Genomic DNA, 19,417 nt, shown 5'->3' with positions numbered 1-19,417 from the left:
CGGAGGGTAGGCCATCAGGGCAGACCAGGCCGGAGGGTAGGCCATCAGGGCAGACCAGGCCGGAGGGTAGGCCATCAGGGCAGACCAGGCCGGAGGGTAGGCCATCAGGGCAGACCAGGCCGGAGGGTAGGCCATCAGGGCAGACCAGGCCGGAGGGTAGGCCATCAGGGCAGACCAGGCCGGAGGGTAGGCCATCAGGGCAGACCAGGCCGAAGGGTAGGCCATCAGGGCAGACCAGGCCGGAGGGTAGGCCAGCGCGGCGGGGGGTTCTTTTTCCAAGGAACGGAAGACGGAGGCCTCCCCACCTGACCAAATGTGCCTGGGAGGAGGTGGCCGAGAGTGTTAGCTCCCATGATGTGGTGCGGCGCACATGGGTCCAGTGCCGCAAAAGATTCAACGACCTCCTACACTCGGGAAGGGTGAGTACCCTGTTGCCTCAAGTCACTTTATGCAGCCGTCATCCTTTCTCCCCAGCAGCCCCCCACCCCCAACCCCGGCAACTCTTGAGTACAGTAATGGCATTGAATCCTTCACGGCATGTATCCCTCGCTGGGTGTACCAGCTGGTATTGCCCATGCCTAGTTCACCCTGAGAGGGTTGAGCTAGGAGGCGTTTGGCATCTGCAGCATGTGTGACACTGACACCCAGGGTATAGAATGGGGTTGAAAGTCAACAATCTGCACCCAGGCAGACAGCTGGATCAGGGAAGCATGTCAAAGTCAGGGTGCTAACATGCTGGGAGGGGAGCTTCCAGTTGGCGGGGCACCAATCCATCTGCTGGTCTTTGCGCTCCACGTGCTTGTGCCTCCTCACTTAGCAAAGTGACACCTTGTGGTGCCACATGTGAAGGAGGCAGCATTTGGGCAAGTGGGGAGTGGGGGGGGGTGGTCAGCCCTGGCTTCTTTGGGTGAGTGTGCGGCAGCTGTGGGGTGATGAAGAACAGGAGTCCCGCAATGTCCCACTCTGGCTGGGTTGGCAGGAATGCAATGGGAATTCAGGTGCAGGCTGAACTAATCAATGCTCTTCACTCCTTTTCAGGAGAAGACTGCACAAAATTCTGCAGAATGGATGGGGATTCGCTGAGGCCAGGACCTGTTGCCGATCCTAATGCCTTATGAGCAGCAGGCCATGGATCTGGAGAGGCGCCATGCCCCCAGGTCCACTGGTGGCGGTGAGGCTGGGGTGCCACAGGGAGGTATGTTTGGTGAGCATGTGGGTCACCATGTGCACTCAGGTCACGTGTGTCCCAGAATCAATGGCACTGCTGAGTGACTGAAGTTAGCAACATGGGTTGACCATTGATTATGGAAGGATGAACGCATAATGATCTGGGGGAGCGGCATGCAAATTGACATTGTCTGCACTGTAACTAATCAAACGTCCTTTTTCTTCCTTTCAGCATCACCGGAGCAGGGCCGGGGGGAGGAGGCAGAGGGCCCACCACTTACCTGAGGCCCCGGAGGAAATCCACTCACCAGCGTCACACCATCTCAGGCAGACAGGCACCAGCGCAGATACTAGCACCTCGGTGGGAATTAACTCTTCGGCCAGTGTCCCGGGGCGCAGCGGTGACGGCACTTCACACTCGCTTGAGGCACAGACAGAGACAGAGAGCTCCCAGGTCGCCAGCAGTCGGAGGCTGGTGATGTGCCTCTGGAGTCGTCCATGAGGCAGCAAACAGTGGAAGTGCAGCAGGATATAGGGGACGATCTGGTGGAGATACATGAGGCTATGAGTGGCATGGTGCCTGTGCTTGAAGAGTCCACATGGAGCATCACCAATGCAATGAGCCTCACGGCTGAGCGCCAAGCTTCCTCGATGGAAAGAGTGGTGACTTTCGGGGAGAGGCTCCTCCAGGAGACCAATCAGGGCTTCCTGGGGTTGCGCTTGGACCTGCAAGCCCTCACAGCAGCATTGGCCTCAGCCTGTGAGGGAGATGGCTTGGGACCAAGCATCCCAGCTCGGTGCCCATCCATCTACAGTGAGCAGGGAGGTCTGAAGCAACCTCACGTCGGCGCAGCAGCTGCCTGTCGTCTCTGCGGGCTCCTCCCAGGGCACTCCAGATGAGGGCAGCAGCTCCTCCGCCCCTCTGCCAGTGACCATGGCATCCGATGAGGCTGTGGCAACTGGGGAGAAGCCAGGAGGGAGCATCAAAGGCTCCACAGGCCAGAGGATGTCCACCAAGGTCATCGAGGCCAACAGGACAGCACAGTGAGCAGGCTGTCTCAGACGCCGGTGTCAGCGAGGGGGCAGCACTGAGACATATCACCCGTAAGGGTAAATTTAAGACACATTAGGCACACCACGGGTTTCTCACTGGTGTTTTTATGTTGGCCTGTAGTAGTTTATTGAAGATTTGGTGTGATGTCCAACACCTTTCTTTTTTTGGTTTATGAAGTTAGATTTGTTCCCTCAAGAAATTTTGACATGTTGCCATGCCTCAGGGTGATTGCTTACTTCTGCAAGTGGACCGAAACCCACGATGTTATGAGTGAGTTGTCTGACATTGAGCTTTATTGACAAGGGCCTTTGTTAATGTTAGCATCAAGGCAGATTTAGCACTCAGGTATGGAGTATGGAGCCTGCAGCCCTGGCGTGTGTTGAAGGTCCATCTGTGGTGGGCTAGCTGAAGGTTCGTTGGATTAAAGCCTCCCAGGTGTCCCTGCCTCCCTGGTGTATGCTCAGGTCAGTGTCTACCCCCTCAGTGTTCTCCTGTGCGTGTTCATCCTTGGACTCATTGCTTGACTTATTGTGTGCACCCGGAGCAACTGTGTCTATGTCTTCCTCATCCACTGCGTCGCCCCTTTCCAGCACCAGGCTGTGGAGAGCGCAGCATGCAACCACTATCAGCAAAACATGATCTGAGGGTTATTGGGAGACTCCTCAGAGATCACCCACTGAGCCCTGAGCCGGGGACATAGGAATTGAGGACAGCTGTGACCTTTAGAGCAACTGGCATGGGGTGCCCACCCACATTGTTTGCTGAGATCTCAGGGCCTATCATCCAACAAATGGAGGTGACTGACTCTCTTGAGAGTCGGAGCCTCCTTCAGCACTGCACCTCAGGCATATTGAGGTAGCTGCTTCGCCACCTGTATACCCTGGCAGCAGGATAGTGGCATCTTCTGTGGCCCCTTCCGCTTTGGACTTCCTCTTGGCCCTGCACCCCTTGTTCCTGCGCCTCTCCTCCCAAAGGTGGCTCCCCTGGAGGCTGAATGTGGACTCCTGGCCTTATCCCCTTCTGGCCTTCCCTTCCCCTTCAGAGGAGGTGCTTCCAGTGCAGAGCGCAACTCCCATTCCTAGGCTAAGGGAAGGCTTCCTGAAAGCTGCAGGCCCCAAAAATGATCTTTACTGTAGAGTCCTGACCAAGACTTCTACTCCTCTCCAGGCAGCTGGCATGAGTTTTGAAGTATGCCTGCTCACACAGGCAAGTATAAGTAACTTTCACACTTAAATACCTGAAAGATCATGTTCGCAACCCCACTCACCCCTCTTATCCCGCCTGTGGATGAGGATTATACAAATGTCTCCTACCCACCAGCCCGTTGTGCCCATGCAATGTCCTGAAGATCGCATGGGCTGCGAAAAGTCATATCATAAAAATCATATTCAATTGCCCTAAGGGCCTTAACTGGCCCGTCAATTAATGGCGGCGTGCCTCCGAACTCAGTGCAGGGCCTACCCCCGCATGCCAACTGGAAAATTCTGCCCCAGCACTCATGGAATTTTTAGGCTGGAAACCAAAAGTATAAGCAACACAAAACACTGTTTTCTCATTGCACTGTTGGTTTTAAACCCAGCTTAAATTAGACAGATTGCACAGGATGATTGGCAGCCAAAGCAAACTGATATATCTACACAATATCACACATTTAAATTTCTAATTATAAATACATTATGAAACTACAGTATACAGTATTTCTGGAGCTTGTTCTCCGTCAGCACTTTCCACATATGGAAAGATGATTAAATAATGCACTTGTTCTCGACATTTATCCTGTGTGGCTGGATGATGGAATGTAAAATCAGAAGCATTTTCAGCTTACTGCACAAAATTACACATATTCATATTGAAAACAAGGAGATCATATTAAGCTGAATTGCAGACTACAGTGTGGCTCTGATGATGAATACTACAAATACTCCCCTCGTGGTCAAGGACACAACAGTGTGTCTTGCTTTGGGGAGCGGGGGTGGGTTACTAGTAGGGGAGAACCAGGAGAAAATAATCTGAAAGAATGTGAAAAGTTAATGTTTTAGATGTTAATGTAAAGAAAAAGTTCTATACTTTTCAAATGGTCACCCTTCTCTATTCATTAGAAAGAGCAGGACTTTTTAAAAAAAAATCTGTTCCATTTAAAATAGAAAAAAATTAGAAAAAATGATAAGAGCTAACGCCACTTCAAATGCTTTGAAAAAGTAACTGATTATTCCTAAAGTAATAGCACAGGATATACGCGTAAAAGTAAAACTAACAAATTTGAACTCTTATCTTGCAAACACGTGAATGCATATGATTGCCAGTAAATATTTCCCAATACGTAGGCAGGGCAAGTGTATTGCACAACCTCTTTTTAAATAGATGTGCCTGTATTGTGCACCGTAATTCTACAAATATAAGTCCTACTTGAATTTAAAAGCACACATCTTGTTAAATTTATGAAAAATGAACACATCACAGGCACTGGGTACTACTTACACCTCTTACACTATTTGCCAATTCATGGTTTATAGAACATTTATTGTGTTTGAAAAAGAAATGGTTCTGTACATATGGATTTCTTCCTCATATTGTTAAAACCAACCTGTTCAGAACTCAGTATGGTTTTAAAAACCAGAGAGGGACAAAGAGAATGAAAAAAACATAGTTGTGACCAATACAAGTAACTCACTTTTTCCCACATAAGTCCTTGCAATTGATGAAGCTATTGAAACAAAAATACATTTGTCATTTGACACAGCAGTCAACTGTTTTGAAAAAGATTTTTAAGTATGTTTTATTGATTCCAACAACTTCCCCAATCACTGGGAAGATTCTGAGCAGGTGCGTGGTGCTATAAGTGTTTTCCTCACTCATAGACTTATAGACGTTTACAGCACAGAAAGAGGCCATTCGGCCCATCGTGTCCATGCTGGTCAACAAAGATCTGACTACACTAATCCCATTTTCCAGCACTTGGCCCATAGCTTTGGAGGCTTTGGCAACTCAAGTGAATATCTGAATACTACTTAAATGTTACAAGAGTTTCTGACTCAAGCACCCTCTGGGTGAAAAAAATTCTCAACTCCCCTCTTAGCCTTCTACCTCTTACCTTAAATCTATGCCCCCCTGGTTATTGACACCTTTACTAATGGAAAAAGTGCCTTCTTAACCACCCTCATAATCTAATACATCTTATAAGGTCCCCTCTTAACCTTCACTGCTTCAAGAAACACAGCCCCAGCCTATCCAATCTTTCTTCCTAGCTCAGACCCTCCCCCAGCCCAGACAGCATCCTGGTAAACCTCCTCTGCACCTGCTCCAGTGCAATCACATCCTTTCTATAATGTGGTGGCCAGAACTGCATGCAGCACTCCATTTCTGGCCTAACCAATGTTTTGTACAGTTCCAGCATAACCCCTTTGCTCTTGTATTCTATGCCTCAGCTAATAAAGGCAAGTATCCCATATGCCTTCTTAACCACCTTATCTAACTGCCCTGCTACCTTCAGGGATCTATGGATATGCACACCAAGGTCCCTCTGATCTTCAGTACTTTCCAGCATCCTACCATTCAAGGTGTAATCCCTTGCCTTGTTAGTCCTCCCCAAGTGTATTACCTCACACTTTTCCAGGTTGAATTCCATTTGCCACTGCTCTGCCTACCTGACCAGTCCATTGATATCCTCCTGCAGTTTACGGCTATCCTCCTCACTATTTACCACCCTGCCAATTTTCGCGGCATCCACAAACTTCTTGATCGTGCCCTCTATATTTAAGTCCAAATCATTTATGTACACCACAGACAGCAACTGCTTCTTTTGCCATTACTGATATTTACAATGGCCAACAGATGAGCACAAGGCTCAAGTGTTGTTCCTCCATTTCAAACTTGAAGGCAACAAAATAGGACAATAAGGTTAAAACATTGAAAAATTCCATTTGGCCCATTTGTCTCTGCCAATAGCTCTTTGCTAGGGCAATGCAAAACTAACCCCACTGCTACATCACCACACTCCATGTCTTCCTTTGCTTTAAATCCCAGTAGCAAAGCATTTTAAGGTCATATACTGTGGAAAGATATTCCTCTTCTCAATTTCTTAGTTACAATTTTAAATGAGTGACTTATTGCCACTGTCTCCTAACCAAAGGAACAGTCTTACCCTATTCATCCTATCAAAATCCCTTCAGAATTTTAAAAACTTCTAATAAATTTCTTCTTAGCATTTGCTATTCCAATGGAAAAAAATATTTTGTTTCCCTTTGTTATTATTCTTACTATCATCCTGGTGAATCTATTCTAGATGTTCCTGGTGGCCTTAATGTCCCAGCAGGAGACTGATACTGCAAATGAGTTATCAGACTAACATGTGCATACTCAAAAAATAATTATTGCCATTTAATATATCTGTTAACTTATATGTGCAAAGCAGTCCCACAAATTAAAGCCATAAATACTAATTGTTTTTGTTTTAAAGTTTAGAATGGAAAAATATTTTAGGTGCTGACGTTCATTGCATAGAACAATCATGAAATCCTAACGTGGCAATTATATTTTTTAGGCTGGATTTTCCAAATGAGGTAAGGCAGGGCTTCTGCCTGACACAGACAAATCCCATGACCATGGTTGAACTTCTGGCCCAAGATGAGAAGGAAATGGCAGACAAGCTCTAGTGCAGAGTTGAGCCAGACTTGGGGTGGAGGCTTGCTTCAGCGCACCTCTGGGAGTTGCAAAAACGGCCTTGTGTTAAAATAAATTTTGGAGGCTGCTCCTGGGTCCTGTGCTCTGCATCACTTTAGAGATCATTCTTCCAAAGGTCTAGAAAGCTGAATATAGAATTTAACCAGCAGCCCCAGCGAACAAACTGGACAAGTAGCACAAAATATAGCAGAGGCAGGATCTTCCTTGTGGAGATTTAATTTGCTTCCACATGTGGTCGGATGCTTTACAGGCCACCAGATTCTCATGTCCGGAGACTGGGGAGTGAAATGGAATGGGGGAACAGGGATGCATCACAATGTACTTCTAAGAAAGATTCCATTGATGCTGACCCAAATATGCTGAAAAAGCACAGGAAACCAACTGTGACTGTGACCTTTAAGTAATACAATCAAATAATTAAATATTTTATTCTGTTCATGAAGCATTGTAGCAACAACAAAGGGGGCAAGAATACCTAATTTTACTTGGTTTGGCAGATCATCAAACTGTCTTTTAAATTCATGATTTCAGTATCACTAGACATTCCTGTTAGGGAATTGCAGATTGGATAAAGTTCTGTAAACTGTTCCACTTTTAACCAGGTTAGCTACGTAACCTGTGCTATATTGAGAAAGCGCCCTCCTCCCCACTCTCTCACCAATAGCAGGACTTCTACTGAAGTTACTACATAACTGGCCTCAAACAAGAATCACGCAATTTGACATACTCACAATTGGAAAGGAAGCCTTCACTTCTTACTGCCCCTAAAGCAACCAGCCTAATCAGTAACACATTGGAACACATAAAAAATTAACTATATATATTATGTGAATTAAGCTTAAAGAATTAAGTTACTACTGATAATCCAATTTTATCTAAGACCGTTAATAAAGACCTCGGTACTTAATTTGTCAAATTCAGCCAGGTCAATTCTTTCCAGTGTAGAAATCGGAAATCCTTTTAAATCAGGTTTCTGTATTATGCCAAAAAAATTCATGATGAGAATTTCTCCAGACAATATCAAAATCTTAAGAATTTAATACAGTACAACATCACAACCATAGGTCATGTTGACTTTGAAATTTTTCGCTGCTGTAAATTACTTTGTAGGAGTAAGTTAAGTTCAGCACGCAAAGTTAAGATTTTATTTTGCTCTAGGTAGCAGGTACAGTTCCTCTTCAACTGGAGCTTCAGAAAAATTACTATTGTTTCAAAACGGAACAAGGAATTGGCTCGATAACCACTTCTAACAATATAGGTTTGCTTTTTAAAAAAGAAAAAATGCTTCATTTACAAATGCTCTATTTGGAAAAGCTGTATAAACAGTATAGCTGGTGTTTCAATAAAACAAAACCCAAAACAGTAAACCACAAACACTGTAGGTAAAAATGTGAATGTTACCTTGTTGAAAAGCCTCCAAGCGGATTCTATTTTATTATACAAATGCATTTTGGGCACGAGATCCATTACAAACAGTGCTAAGAAGTATTTAGACACACAACAGTGCTAAAAGGTACTGCCCGTGAACTTCATATTCACAAATAAAGGGACAGGAGAAAGAATAAGCATGCCGTGAGGCCCCTCCTTCCTTTTACTGTCACCATTATTTGCATATCTGACCGAAGGTTAGTCATCAGTCTGGCTTAAAACTTCCTTTGAGGAAGAGAGTATTTACAGGAAATGATGCTCATTTGGTGAGCAAAATTACCGTCAGTCATCTGCAAATTACTGTAAACTGCCCAGTTTAACCACAGCAACACTGTAAACAAATTGGTATGGGCAATTACAAGCACAAAGTTCCCTAAAATTATTTAAAATATTAAAAATTATTAAACATAATTATTAAAAATATTTTGGGTATACATTTGAAAGCATATTATTTTTCCATGCTATCTTTAAAAACTGAAAAACTGCTTTCTGTCATTTTGCCAATATCTAACACTAACTAATCTGATGACAGTATTTTCTTGCTCCTTCAAAGTGTTCCTTGCTCTAAAAATGTAAAAAAAATTCCAGTAATTTAAAATAAGTAATTTAAATAAAAAAAGGACTTGCATTTATATAGCACATTTCATAGCCACCAGATGTCTCAAAGGGTTTTATAGCCAACAAATCACTAGTTACTGTTGTAATTCACTTTTGTGATGTTTATTGCAGTGCGTAAAATACCGAACATACTATTAGATTGGGTACATGGGCATGTTGCTAACAGACAGTTGGTGCACATCAAACCAGGAATAACTACCACGGGCAATACTGAATTGGCTGCCAATTAAACGCCTCCCTCGTTAATTAATTGTGTTGATTTCAATGGGAAAGAACATTGCAAAGGACATATAATACATACGGGAGTTTGCATTATTTGTAACACATCCAAACTCAATGCAGAAAAATGAAATCATAAGCAATATTATGGTTGGCAGACTGGCTAGCCCATTGCACTGGCTGCACAATGCAATTTCCAGTGAGAGTCCCCTCAGTACTTCAAGCCTGAATGCACCTCATAAAGACAGATTGCCTTTATTGGATCCAAATACCATGGGATTTGCTACATGGAAGCTGCAAAAGTTTCAGAATGACTGGCATAAAAGGGATGGTGAACCCAAATTTGCCAATGCTTCTCTAGAGGTGCTTCTGCCAGCTGTAAGGGCTGGGGAGATGTCCTATTCTGCAGGAAGAAGAAACAGTCCAACACTCTCACCAAGAAAACAAGGATGAAGGTGTTAAAAGTAGTGGCCAGCACAAGCATCACCCAGAAGATGTGCATCCAGTGCTAGAAAAGCCTCAATGATCTCACTAGGTTAGGTTAAGTTCAGCTCTTCCATTATTAATCTCTTGCATTGCATTTGCTCAGTGTTCATTTCCACCTTCCTCCGCCATTCAAACCAATCCCCAGTCGTGCATCAATTTGCTCATCACCAATCACAACAACACACTATACTACAACTTATCTTCACTCCTAACACACTTCTGTGACATCGTTGCCACTCATGCCATCATTTTCTCATCTATTCTCAATTGCTCAACTTGAGCCTCCTCTCATCATCCTGTTCACTTTACACTCAAGTCACATACCGCACCATTCCTTCTTTCCCCTCTCACCTTACACACATCTGGAAGCATTACAAACTTTCACTAATCAGATATAAACTCTCTTCCTCTTCTGTAGAAGAGAGCGCACAATAATATGGAGATGGGCAGTACTGCTGGAGGACCATGGCACTTTGTGATCCTTAGCCAGGCAGAGCAAAAAGCATTGGATGTCAGTGCCAGTATTTCAGACAGCAAGGTTGGTGGCTTCTCTCAGCAGAGTGACTGTTTTTCACTTGTACTCCATTAACAAGCAACTGAACCATCAGTAAACTTCAAGATCTCAGCCAGTACGGCCAAGACTTGCATGCGTTCCTATCTACCTTCTCATTGTCATCTTAACTCTTCTCCCTTGCTTCTTCCCACTTAGCCTTTCACACTACCTAGAACAATTACTACCTCTTGTCACATGCTACATTCCTCCCAGGTACCCGTGCAGAAACTGGCATTCTACATGGGGTTGATAGCGAATTAGGGGGACCTGTATCTGGTGATTTACACAGCAAGAATTGGCAGTGGTGACAGGGACAGTCCAGGCAACGATACAAAATACGCCCCCACAACTCTGCCCACAGATACTGAAATCAGAAGCCCTGCCTAAAAAAATGAAAGTACTTCAGACACACCAGCAACTGAGTTTTTGGCAGGCTTGCCAAACACTTTGTTCACTCTGCCAGGAAGGATGAAGAAACCCAATTCCAGTGTCTGTGAAGAAATGTCATATGGTATTTCTACTCTGAAAACTAACCTGAACCATGTAGTCACCTCTAGGCACATGGCACGGGGCGGGGGGGGGGGGGGGGCCGAGAGACAGAGTGGCATAATGGTAATGTCACTGCACTAGTGCTCCAAAGGCCCAAGCTAATGATCAGGGAACACTGGTTCAAGTCTCACCACAGCAACTTGTGGAATTTAACTTTGATTAATAAAATCTAGAATTAAAAGTTAGTCTCAAATTGTCATAAAAATGTCCTTTAGGGAGGGAAATCTGCCATCCTTACCCAGTCTGGCCTACATGGGTCCACATCACTATCCTTTGCGCTTTGGTGCAAATTCAAATGGCCATCATACTACATATAGCTCTGTTTATTTCACCTTGATGAAACTGGTGCCCTGACTAAATTGGGCATTTAAAGTAATATTCACCTCCTGCAGTCCGCTAACCCATATGGCATTATGAGCGATGAGCCAAAGCTTAATGGAAGGGAGGCTGACACGGGCCCTCTCTCAGGCTGTCATCATGTCTACTCTTTCACTAATACCCAGTATGATACCAGAATGCCGATTGGGCCAGAATGCCCCAGAAGTTCAGGAGTAGTCGTCTATAGTCAGGTCCTCACTGGCTCGAGTGGTCAGCAGCTGTAAGGATCTTATGAGCCCCCAATCCACAGCAGCTTACCACTAGCTTCAGCGTCTTGGTTTGCATTTTGTAGAGGCAGTCGAACCATTAAACCTGATTAAAGAAAGCACTTGGACATTGTTTTGGTGTACGCATTAAAACTTTCTTCATTTTTGCCATTTTGATCTGCACTGCATTTGCGGAGCAAGTTACGAGTCTGCTTTGTCAATATATCCTTGATGTGAAAGTTTGTTGAATGACATTAAGGTTGTAAAATTTACCATTAAGGGATTAGAGACTATGGGTGGCAGCGACGTTAGAGCAAGGGCGATTGGTCTCAGTGGAACTTGGCTGAGGTGTTTAGGCAAAGCACTGAGCTGTGTGTGTCTCCTTTGTTTCTTGAGCCACTAGGTTTTCCTCAGGCTGTTCTTCATGTCCATCAGTGTGAACATCATCATCAAATCAGGACTCATGTTGCCACTCTTCATCCTGCAGCTCCATGTTATGAAGGACACAGCATGCCACAATGATTCACCAGACTCTAGCTGCGGAATATTGTAGGGAGGCCTTGGGCCTGTTAAGGGATCTAAATCTTAGCTTGAGTAACCCTCTGGTTAATAAAAGCTCCTGGCTGGTCTGGAGCTCCCTGATGTCATCAAAGCCACAGGCTCTCTCATTCTGACTGTTTTGTTAACTCTAGACCTGACTATTGCAAAGCACTCTTGGTTGCCCACCACACCCCCCTCCATTTTCTAATGGCATAAAGTTGAGGTCATTATCCTAGCTCACACTAAGTCCAGTTCATCCATCGTCTGGTCCTTGTTGACCTACACTGGTTACTAGCTAAGCAATGATTTGCTTCTAAAATTCATTTCTGTTTTTTTCAAATCCATCCATGGCATGCCCCTCTACATCTCTGTAATCTCCTCCAGCCCCACAGCCTTTTGTGCTCCTCCAATTCTTGCCTCCTGAGCATTCCCACTGTTAATCATCCCATCATCGGGGGCCATGCCTTCAGCTGTCAAGGCCCCAAGCTCTGGAATTCCATCCCTAAATCTCTCTCTTTCCTCCTTTATAACGTTCCTTAAAACCTACCTCTTTGGCCAAACATTTAGTTATCTTCCTCAACCTCCACGTGTATCTCATTGGCAAGTTTTGTTTGATCATAAAATATCTTAAGGCACATTACAGGATCACTAAGTTGTATAATTGGAAGTTGTTATTGTTGTTTACCTCTGTTGCAAATAGCATCTATCAGCTGATCCTGGAAAATAGTGCATTTGTGAGCTGCCTGATGCACTTAAGTAGCTGACTGGAATACCAATAAATGCCCCCTGTAGCAGCCTGGAAGGGCCTGAAGCTATTAAAGTTGAGAACGGTGGCTACTTCCAATACAGCAAACAACTAGGCTTTGTTTGGAGGATGCTGAATTCAGCGACTACCTGCCTAGACAATGTTAGCTTGCCATTAGCTACCCATCAGATAGCTCCAGTAAGGTGACCCTTGGCCTGCCTATTCTGTGAGGTGGATGCAACCTTTCGCTTGCAGGTTCCTTCACATGCTGTCGTCCCATTAGATGGTCAGCATTTGGGGAAATTTGTGTTTTGTGTTTAACATTTCTTCAGGACTAAAATAAATTTATTTTCTCTATCACATTTCCAGCACTTTTTTTTCTACATATTTCTTTTTAGCTCTAGTAAGCTGTGATTCTCCCTTGTGCCTTGGGGTTGTGTCCTAGACTTTAGCATGGTTATGAAGCAGTAAGAGCCAAGGACAGCTAAAATAAATGCAACACAATAAAACAAATCAGGAAAGACCAACAGCAGTAACCAAGCAACTGCCTGAAAAATTAACATTTTACCAATGCTACTGAAGCAGCACTGTCATGTGGTGAAGAATACTTACCTTGCAGTTATTTAAACATATTTATCCTGAAACAGATTTTTGGTACTAACATTCAGAAGGATATGAACACATCAAAATTCAGAACACATCTAATCAACTTTTTTATTATGAAAAGGAAATGATTACAATTTATTGCTACAAAACATAGCTAGAGAATGGTTAGCTTATATTCTTGTTAAACTTGATGCAGGCCAAGTATGACAGGTCAAATATGTCGTTCAGGATTCAGCCAACTCAGTTAGTGGTAGACAGCCACAGTACATTCTGTGCTCTTGCTTCCCTCAGAGGCTTAAGTAAGCGATGAGGAAAATGAATTCATCAACTTGTTTTAGTCCAGAAAACTAGTTGGTGAAGGATAGAACTGGAGCCAATCTTTACACACTTTTCTATTTATTTACAGAATTACATATTACAATCCAAACCAAACAACCACAGTTTTAATGTGTCCATTTATATAGGCTCAAGTGAAACCCCAGTTAATGTCCACCACCTGCATATAATTGAACACAATTAATATACAATTAACAAGGGAGGATGAGGGCAGGAGGTGGTTCATTTGACTTTATTTAGTCTGACGTGAAGACTTCATGGAATTTAGAGTCAATGTTGAGATTTCTCAATTGGCTTACACTGCTGTGCTATATCTCTGATGGTTTTTCTGCCGGCGGGATGGTTTTCCCAACTTGGGCACCGCTCCAGAAATGTGTGAGAAGTTGTTTAGGTTGGTTGGTGTGCCACAAAAATCTTCATCAGATACAATACTTGGGTCAATTCTGATAAGTCTGTCCAGTATTTTCCTTAGTTTTGAACTTTGTGGTGATTGTTTACGACTGACTGGTTTATGTGGCGGCTTCAGAGAGCATTAAGAGTTAGCTATCCAGTCTGGGGCTGGTATCAAACATAGACTAGACCAGGTAGAGTTGGCAGATTCCTTTCTTAAAAGACATTAGTTAACCAGTTGGGCCTTTGTAACAAACCAGAAGTTTTCAAGGTTATTTTCCTAGTCCAGCCAACAAAATATCAGATTTAGTGAATTCAATGTAATAACTTATCACGGTAGGATTTAAACTCATGATATCCAGGTTCCTAGTCCACTAGCACAACTGCTACATTACCATACTGGCACCTTTCCCATTAGTGATTGTTGCTGCAAACATGAAATTGAAATATTTAAACGTTCAAATTCCAGCTGAATCCATTTAAATGACAAGGCCATAAATACAAAAGCAAAATATTGTGGCATACTTTAATTCAGAATACTAAACTGCAACTTTTCGCAAATGCCTACCATCCTCTTTTGAGAGGAACATAAATATATGTGGAAAGGATTACAGACCTGTAAATGCTCGCCATTTCTATGCTGGAATATTGATTCCAAACTTGGCTCTTCATAGTTTTGACCATTGATGGGTAAAGTACCTGAAAATGGTTCACTTGGTGAATTAAAAAACTGCCTGCAAAGATAAAACAAAATTAATTTTTAAAAATGCAATAAATGTAGCATTTATTTTAAACCTGAAAATAACTACCATGTAATATCACTGGAAATGAAGTGTCTTTGTACAACTATACATGAAACTGGCAAAATGCAAGCTTTTGCGACCTGTTCAGTCACATTACAAGTTTTAGAGTTTGATACAAACATTAAAAAAGAGTATTTTGTTTCAACTGAGGCCAGCTGCAGCTACATTAAACTACTTCCTACAGAACAATGATTTTCTATTAACAAGTAAGCACTATCATTGCCATTGGGACAAAGGGGGTGACATATGTTTGGAAGCACAGGGCAAGACTAGGATACTTAGAGTTCTTTGTATCAATGTTTACTGAGGAAAGGGAATATGACAAATATCAGAAGCGGAGACAGAGGAGGCAATGGATAGTGTGAAATTGGTGATGCTGGAAAAGCTGGCTATGCTTAGGGTAGATAAGTCACCTGATCCAGATTGCTTGCATCCCAGGTTGCTAAAGGAAGTGGGGATGGAGATAGCAGAAGGGCTTGCCCTTTATCTTCCAATCTTACCCAGATATTGGGGAGGTACCAGAGGATTGGAGAGTGTCAAACATGACATCCTTATGCAAGAAAGGGTGTAAAGTTAGCTGTAGCAACTACAGGCCTGTTAGTTTAACATCAGTGGCGGGTAAGGTTTTAGAATCCATGATCAGGGGGGAAAAAAAATCAACAGGTACTTGGAGAGGTTTGAGTTAATTAAGGAGAGCGAACACAGATTTGTAAAAGGCAGATCATGTTTGACCAATCTAATTGATTTTTTTGATGAAGTAACAGAGAAGGTTGATGAAGTCAATGTGGTGGATGTTGTCTATATGGATTTTAAAAAAGCGTTTGTCAAAGTGCCACGTAAAAGGCTGGTTAACAAAATTGAGGCTTATGCAATAGGGAGGTCAGTATCTAATTAGATAAAAAAAAATGGCTTAACTACAGAAAGCAGCAAGTCATGGTAGATGATTGCTTTTCAGACTGGAGAGAGGTAGACAGTGGTGTTCCCCAAGGGTCAGTGCTAGGACCACTGCTTTTTTTTGCTATATATAAATGTCTTGGATCTTGGAATACAGAGTAAAATTTCAAAATTTGCCAATGATTTCAAAAAGTGATGGAGTGGCAAAGAGTGAGGATGATCTGAATCGCCTCCATTAGAATAGGCTAGCAGAATAGACAGACAAGTGGCAGATGGAAAATTCAATACAGAGAAGTGGGAGGTAATGCATTTTGGTATAAGTGATAGGGAGAAGTAATATAGACTTAATGGCACAATTCTACAGAGTTAGCAGGAACAGAGGGACCCGGGGACACATGTTCATCAATCTTTGAAGATGGCAGGACATATTGAGAAAGCATGAGAGAACCTGGGTTTCATAAATATAGGCAGAGTACAAAAAGCAGGCAGATTATGCTGAGCATTTATAAATTCCAACTAGAGTTTTGTGTCCAGTTCTGGTTACAATGAAGATGTAAAGGTCCTTCAGAAGGTACAGAGGAGATTTAGCAGAACAGTTCCAGGGATGGGAGGTTTTAATTACAATATTAGGTTGCAAAGGAGATTGAAGGGAGATTTGATAGAGGTGTATAAGATTAATACAGGCTTCAGTACGGTAGATAGAGAAAAACTCTTCCCATTCACTAATGGGAGATGGACTATGGAACACAGATTTAAGATTTTGGACAAGAGATGCAGGGGGAATGTGAGGAAGAACTTTTTTTTAACGCAGAGATTGGTAATGATCAAGAAATCACTGCCTATGAGGGTGGTGGAAGCATGAATAATCAATGATTTCAAAAGGAAATTGATAATTGAAGGAAATAAACTGGCAGGGCTATTGGGATCGACCAGGGGAGTGAGACTGACTGGATTGCTCTGCAGAGAGCCGACATGGACTCAGTAGGCCAAATAACCTCCTTCTGGGCTGTAAATGATTCTAATCCTGTTTGACAAAAAACCAAAAAAGGAAACTCCCTCAAACGCTAGCTTTATTATGACAATCTAGCTTTAATATGGCAACCTTATTCTGAAAGGTCTCAAATTATAGCACCATTCATGGAAATGAGAAGGTGGTGGAGGATGTGGTATGCTTCTGAATTTGTGAAGCATGTAAGGACAAAGCTAACACATCACATATGGACATCTATGAACTATAAACAGTTTTAACAAAGAGTTCTCTCACCACACTGCGCAGATCCAGTATCTGCTGGTGTATGAACTTTCTTTCCACAGGTTTGGGCTTGTTTCTAAAGAAAAAAGTAGAACTGTAGCACCAACAACTTCCAGTTATTTAATGCTTTTAATGCAGAAAGGGCACTTCATGAGGTGTTTGGAAAAAATGATGCCAAACCAAAGACAAAGCGATTAAGAGGGGTGACAAAAAGCTTGGTCAAATATAGTTTTAAGGAGTGTTAAAGAAAGAGAGTAAGGGAAAAAAAAGGACCTGCATTTATATACCGCTTTTCATGGATGTCTCAGGCAATTAAGTACTTTTGAAATATAGACATACTTGTAATGTAAGAAACGAGGCAGCCAACATACGCACAGCAAACTCCCACAAACAACAATGTGATAATAAGGTGAAGAGGCAAAGTTGCTTATACAGGGATTTCCTGGAAGTGGGACCCAGGCAGTGCAAGCACAGCTAACAATGATAGGGTAAACTGAGAGGGTGAGAAATAGAACAATTGTAATCAAAGGAATAGAAAATTTGGTGGCGGGAATATTGCAGGAACTTACAGAGATAGGAAGGGGCAAGGCCACAGGGGAATTTAATGACCAGAACAAAAAGTTTTAACTTGAAGCTTGGAAAACCAAGAGCCAGTGTAGATCAGGTAGAACAGGTATAATAGATGCAGAGACATTGTGTGAAAACAGAATTTTGGATGAGCTCAAGTTTATGTACAATGGTAAATCAGCCAAAAAAGTATTGGAGTAACTGAATGTGACAGGTAAGATGTATATAGAATTGCAGCAATGATGAAGTGGATTGGAGATGGAAAGTGCTACAGATATCAAAATAGACAGTCTTTGAGATGGAGAATAAAGCTTTGGAAACTCAGTTTTGAACTGAACAGGACACTATGTTAATAGTTTGGTTCAACCTCAGACAGTGACCTAGAAGGAGGCAGAGAAAGTGACAAAGGAATGGAGTTTATTGTGAGGACCAAAGATGATGGCTCTGATCGTCACAATGTTTACCTGGAGGGTTAGCCAGGTCTGTCAGCACAGAGGCAAGTGGAGGGATGGAGAGAGGTGAATCCTATACATGGGCCTAAATAATAGAACGAGCCAACTCAGTTTAAAGGCCTTTTCAGGTTCCTATTTTCTCAGGTTCAAAATAGTCCATTTGGTTAAGCTTTATCACAGGAACTAATCCTGCCTACAAAATTTCCTCTAGTAATAATAAACAAATACCATATATACTCATGTAAAAGTCAATCCCATGTTTTCTGGCCTTAAAAAAACATAACTTTTCACATACAGCGTGTAAAAGTTAACTCTAGATTTTCAGAGATCAAAGTCCAAAAATTTCAGAACCAAAGGATAATCCTGGGGATGTCAACGATTCAATTTCATTACAGATGTATAAATACTAATGAGAATGAGTGCTGGTAAATGCTTCAAACATATATAAGTTTAAGTTTCGTTTTCATTTATTTGAATTATTAAAGTGTTTAGGTTATGAATGATGTTGGTTTTCATTTTATTTCATTTTGATGGTCTTTTTTGGATTTCACTTGGGTTCAAATCAAGCACCCTGTCTACCCCTTGAAAACATTATCCATGTAAAAGTTGAACCCATGACTTTTGGCCTAAAAGGCTGGTCTCAAAAATTCAACTTTTACATGAGTATATAGGTATTTTATGCAACCCTCAACTTCATAAATTGACATGTGCTCATCACTGCCTAGTACAATCCGTAATTATCAAGATATGATAAATGCAAACTGTTCACTGCTTACCTACACAGGAAAACTATTGTACTGACACCAACAAGGTACAATGACAAAACTTCTGTCCTGATGGGCTCATTTAAGATGAAATTATATTTAATATTTAAACTAAGAACATGCTTCAGGTTAAGGAGGCCATCTAAGTGATAATGTACTGATGTGAATTATTTTAAGTACTGCAAATACAATCAATAATTGTTGTTCAAAGTAAGTAAATTACTGCCATTGTTGCGTCTACTGTCTCACTTACTTAAGATGCTGGTATTTCAATTTTATTTCCCTACCGGAAAAATCACTTCAGAACACCATCAGTCCGGTCACGTTGTACTGCTACAGAATATCATGACAGTGTAAAATCAATCATGGCTAAGTGTGCTTCTCAGAAATGGATGTGTAATTACTGTATTCGTGTCTCTCTATAAAATTACTGAGCTTTAAGGGGAAAAAAAGAATCCAGCCAAAATGACAGCTGCTGGGAATACCGTGACATTCATCTACCCTCCTACAGCAAAAAATGTTCCAGAAATGTACTGCATGAATTGGTTAGCAAACATGGCTTTAATTTTATGTGTGGCAATATTGAGTCAAAACAATGGAGCAAAATTACATTTGTTTTTATTCCACCAATAATGAAAATAAGAACGTCAATGCATGAACTTGCACTGTGTTCTATAGCTAGGACTAGACATAAGAAAATCCATAAATCTTCTTTGCTTCAGTAATTTTT

At 42.3% G+C, this 19,417-nt stretch overlaps 1 protein-coding gene across 6 annotated transcripts in view; it reads right to left on the bottom strand.

The window, feature by feature from the left end:
- Positions 1-19,417, bottom strand: part of LOC121286830 (protein strawberry notch homolog 2-like) — a 160,448-nt gene that overhangs the window by 90,198 nt on the left and 50,833 nt on the right. For 5 of the 6 annotated variants that reach the window (XM_041203901.1, XM_041203899.1, XM_041203903.1 and 2 more), the window contains one exon: positions 14,572-14,689. In XM_041203901.1, the coding sequence (XP_041059835.1) occupies positions 14,572-14,689 (118 nt within the window). Of the gene's footprint in view, positions 1-8,302; positions 8,409-14,571; positions 14,690-19,417 lie in introns of those variants that run through there. The other variant, XM_041203904.1, reaches the window with a different exon arrangement.

Source organism: Carcharodon carcharias, chromosome 14 (assembly GCF_017639515.1).
Source record: "Carcharodon carcharias isolate sCarCar2 chromosome 14, sCarCar2.pri, whole genome shotgun sequence".
Classification (NCBI taxonomy): domain Eukaryota; kingdom Metazoa; phylum Chordata; class Chondrichthyes; order Lamniformes; family Lamnidae; genus Carcharodon; species Carcharodon carcharias.
Note: the sequence above shows the minus strand (reverse complement) of the source record. Positions and strands in the feature narration are given on the sequence as shown.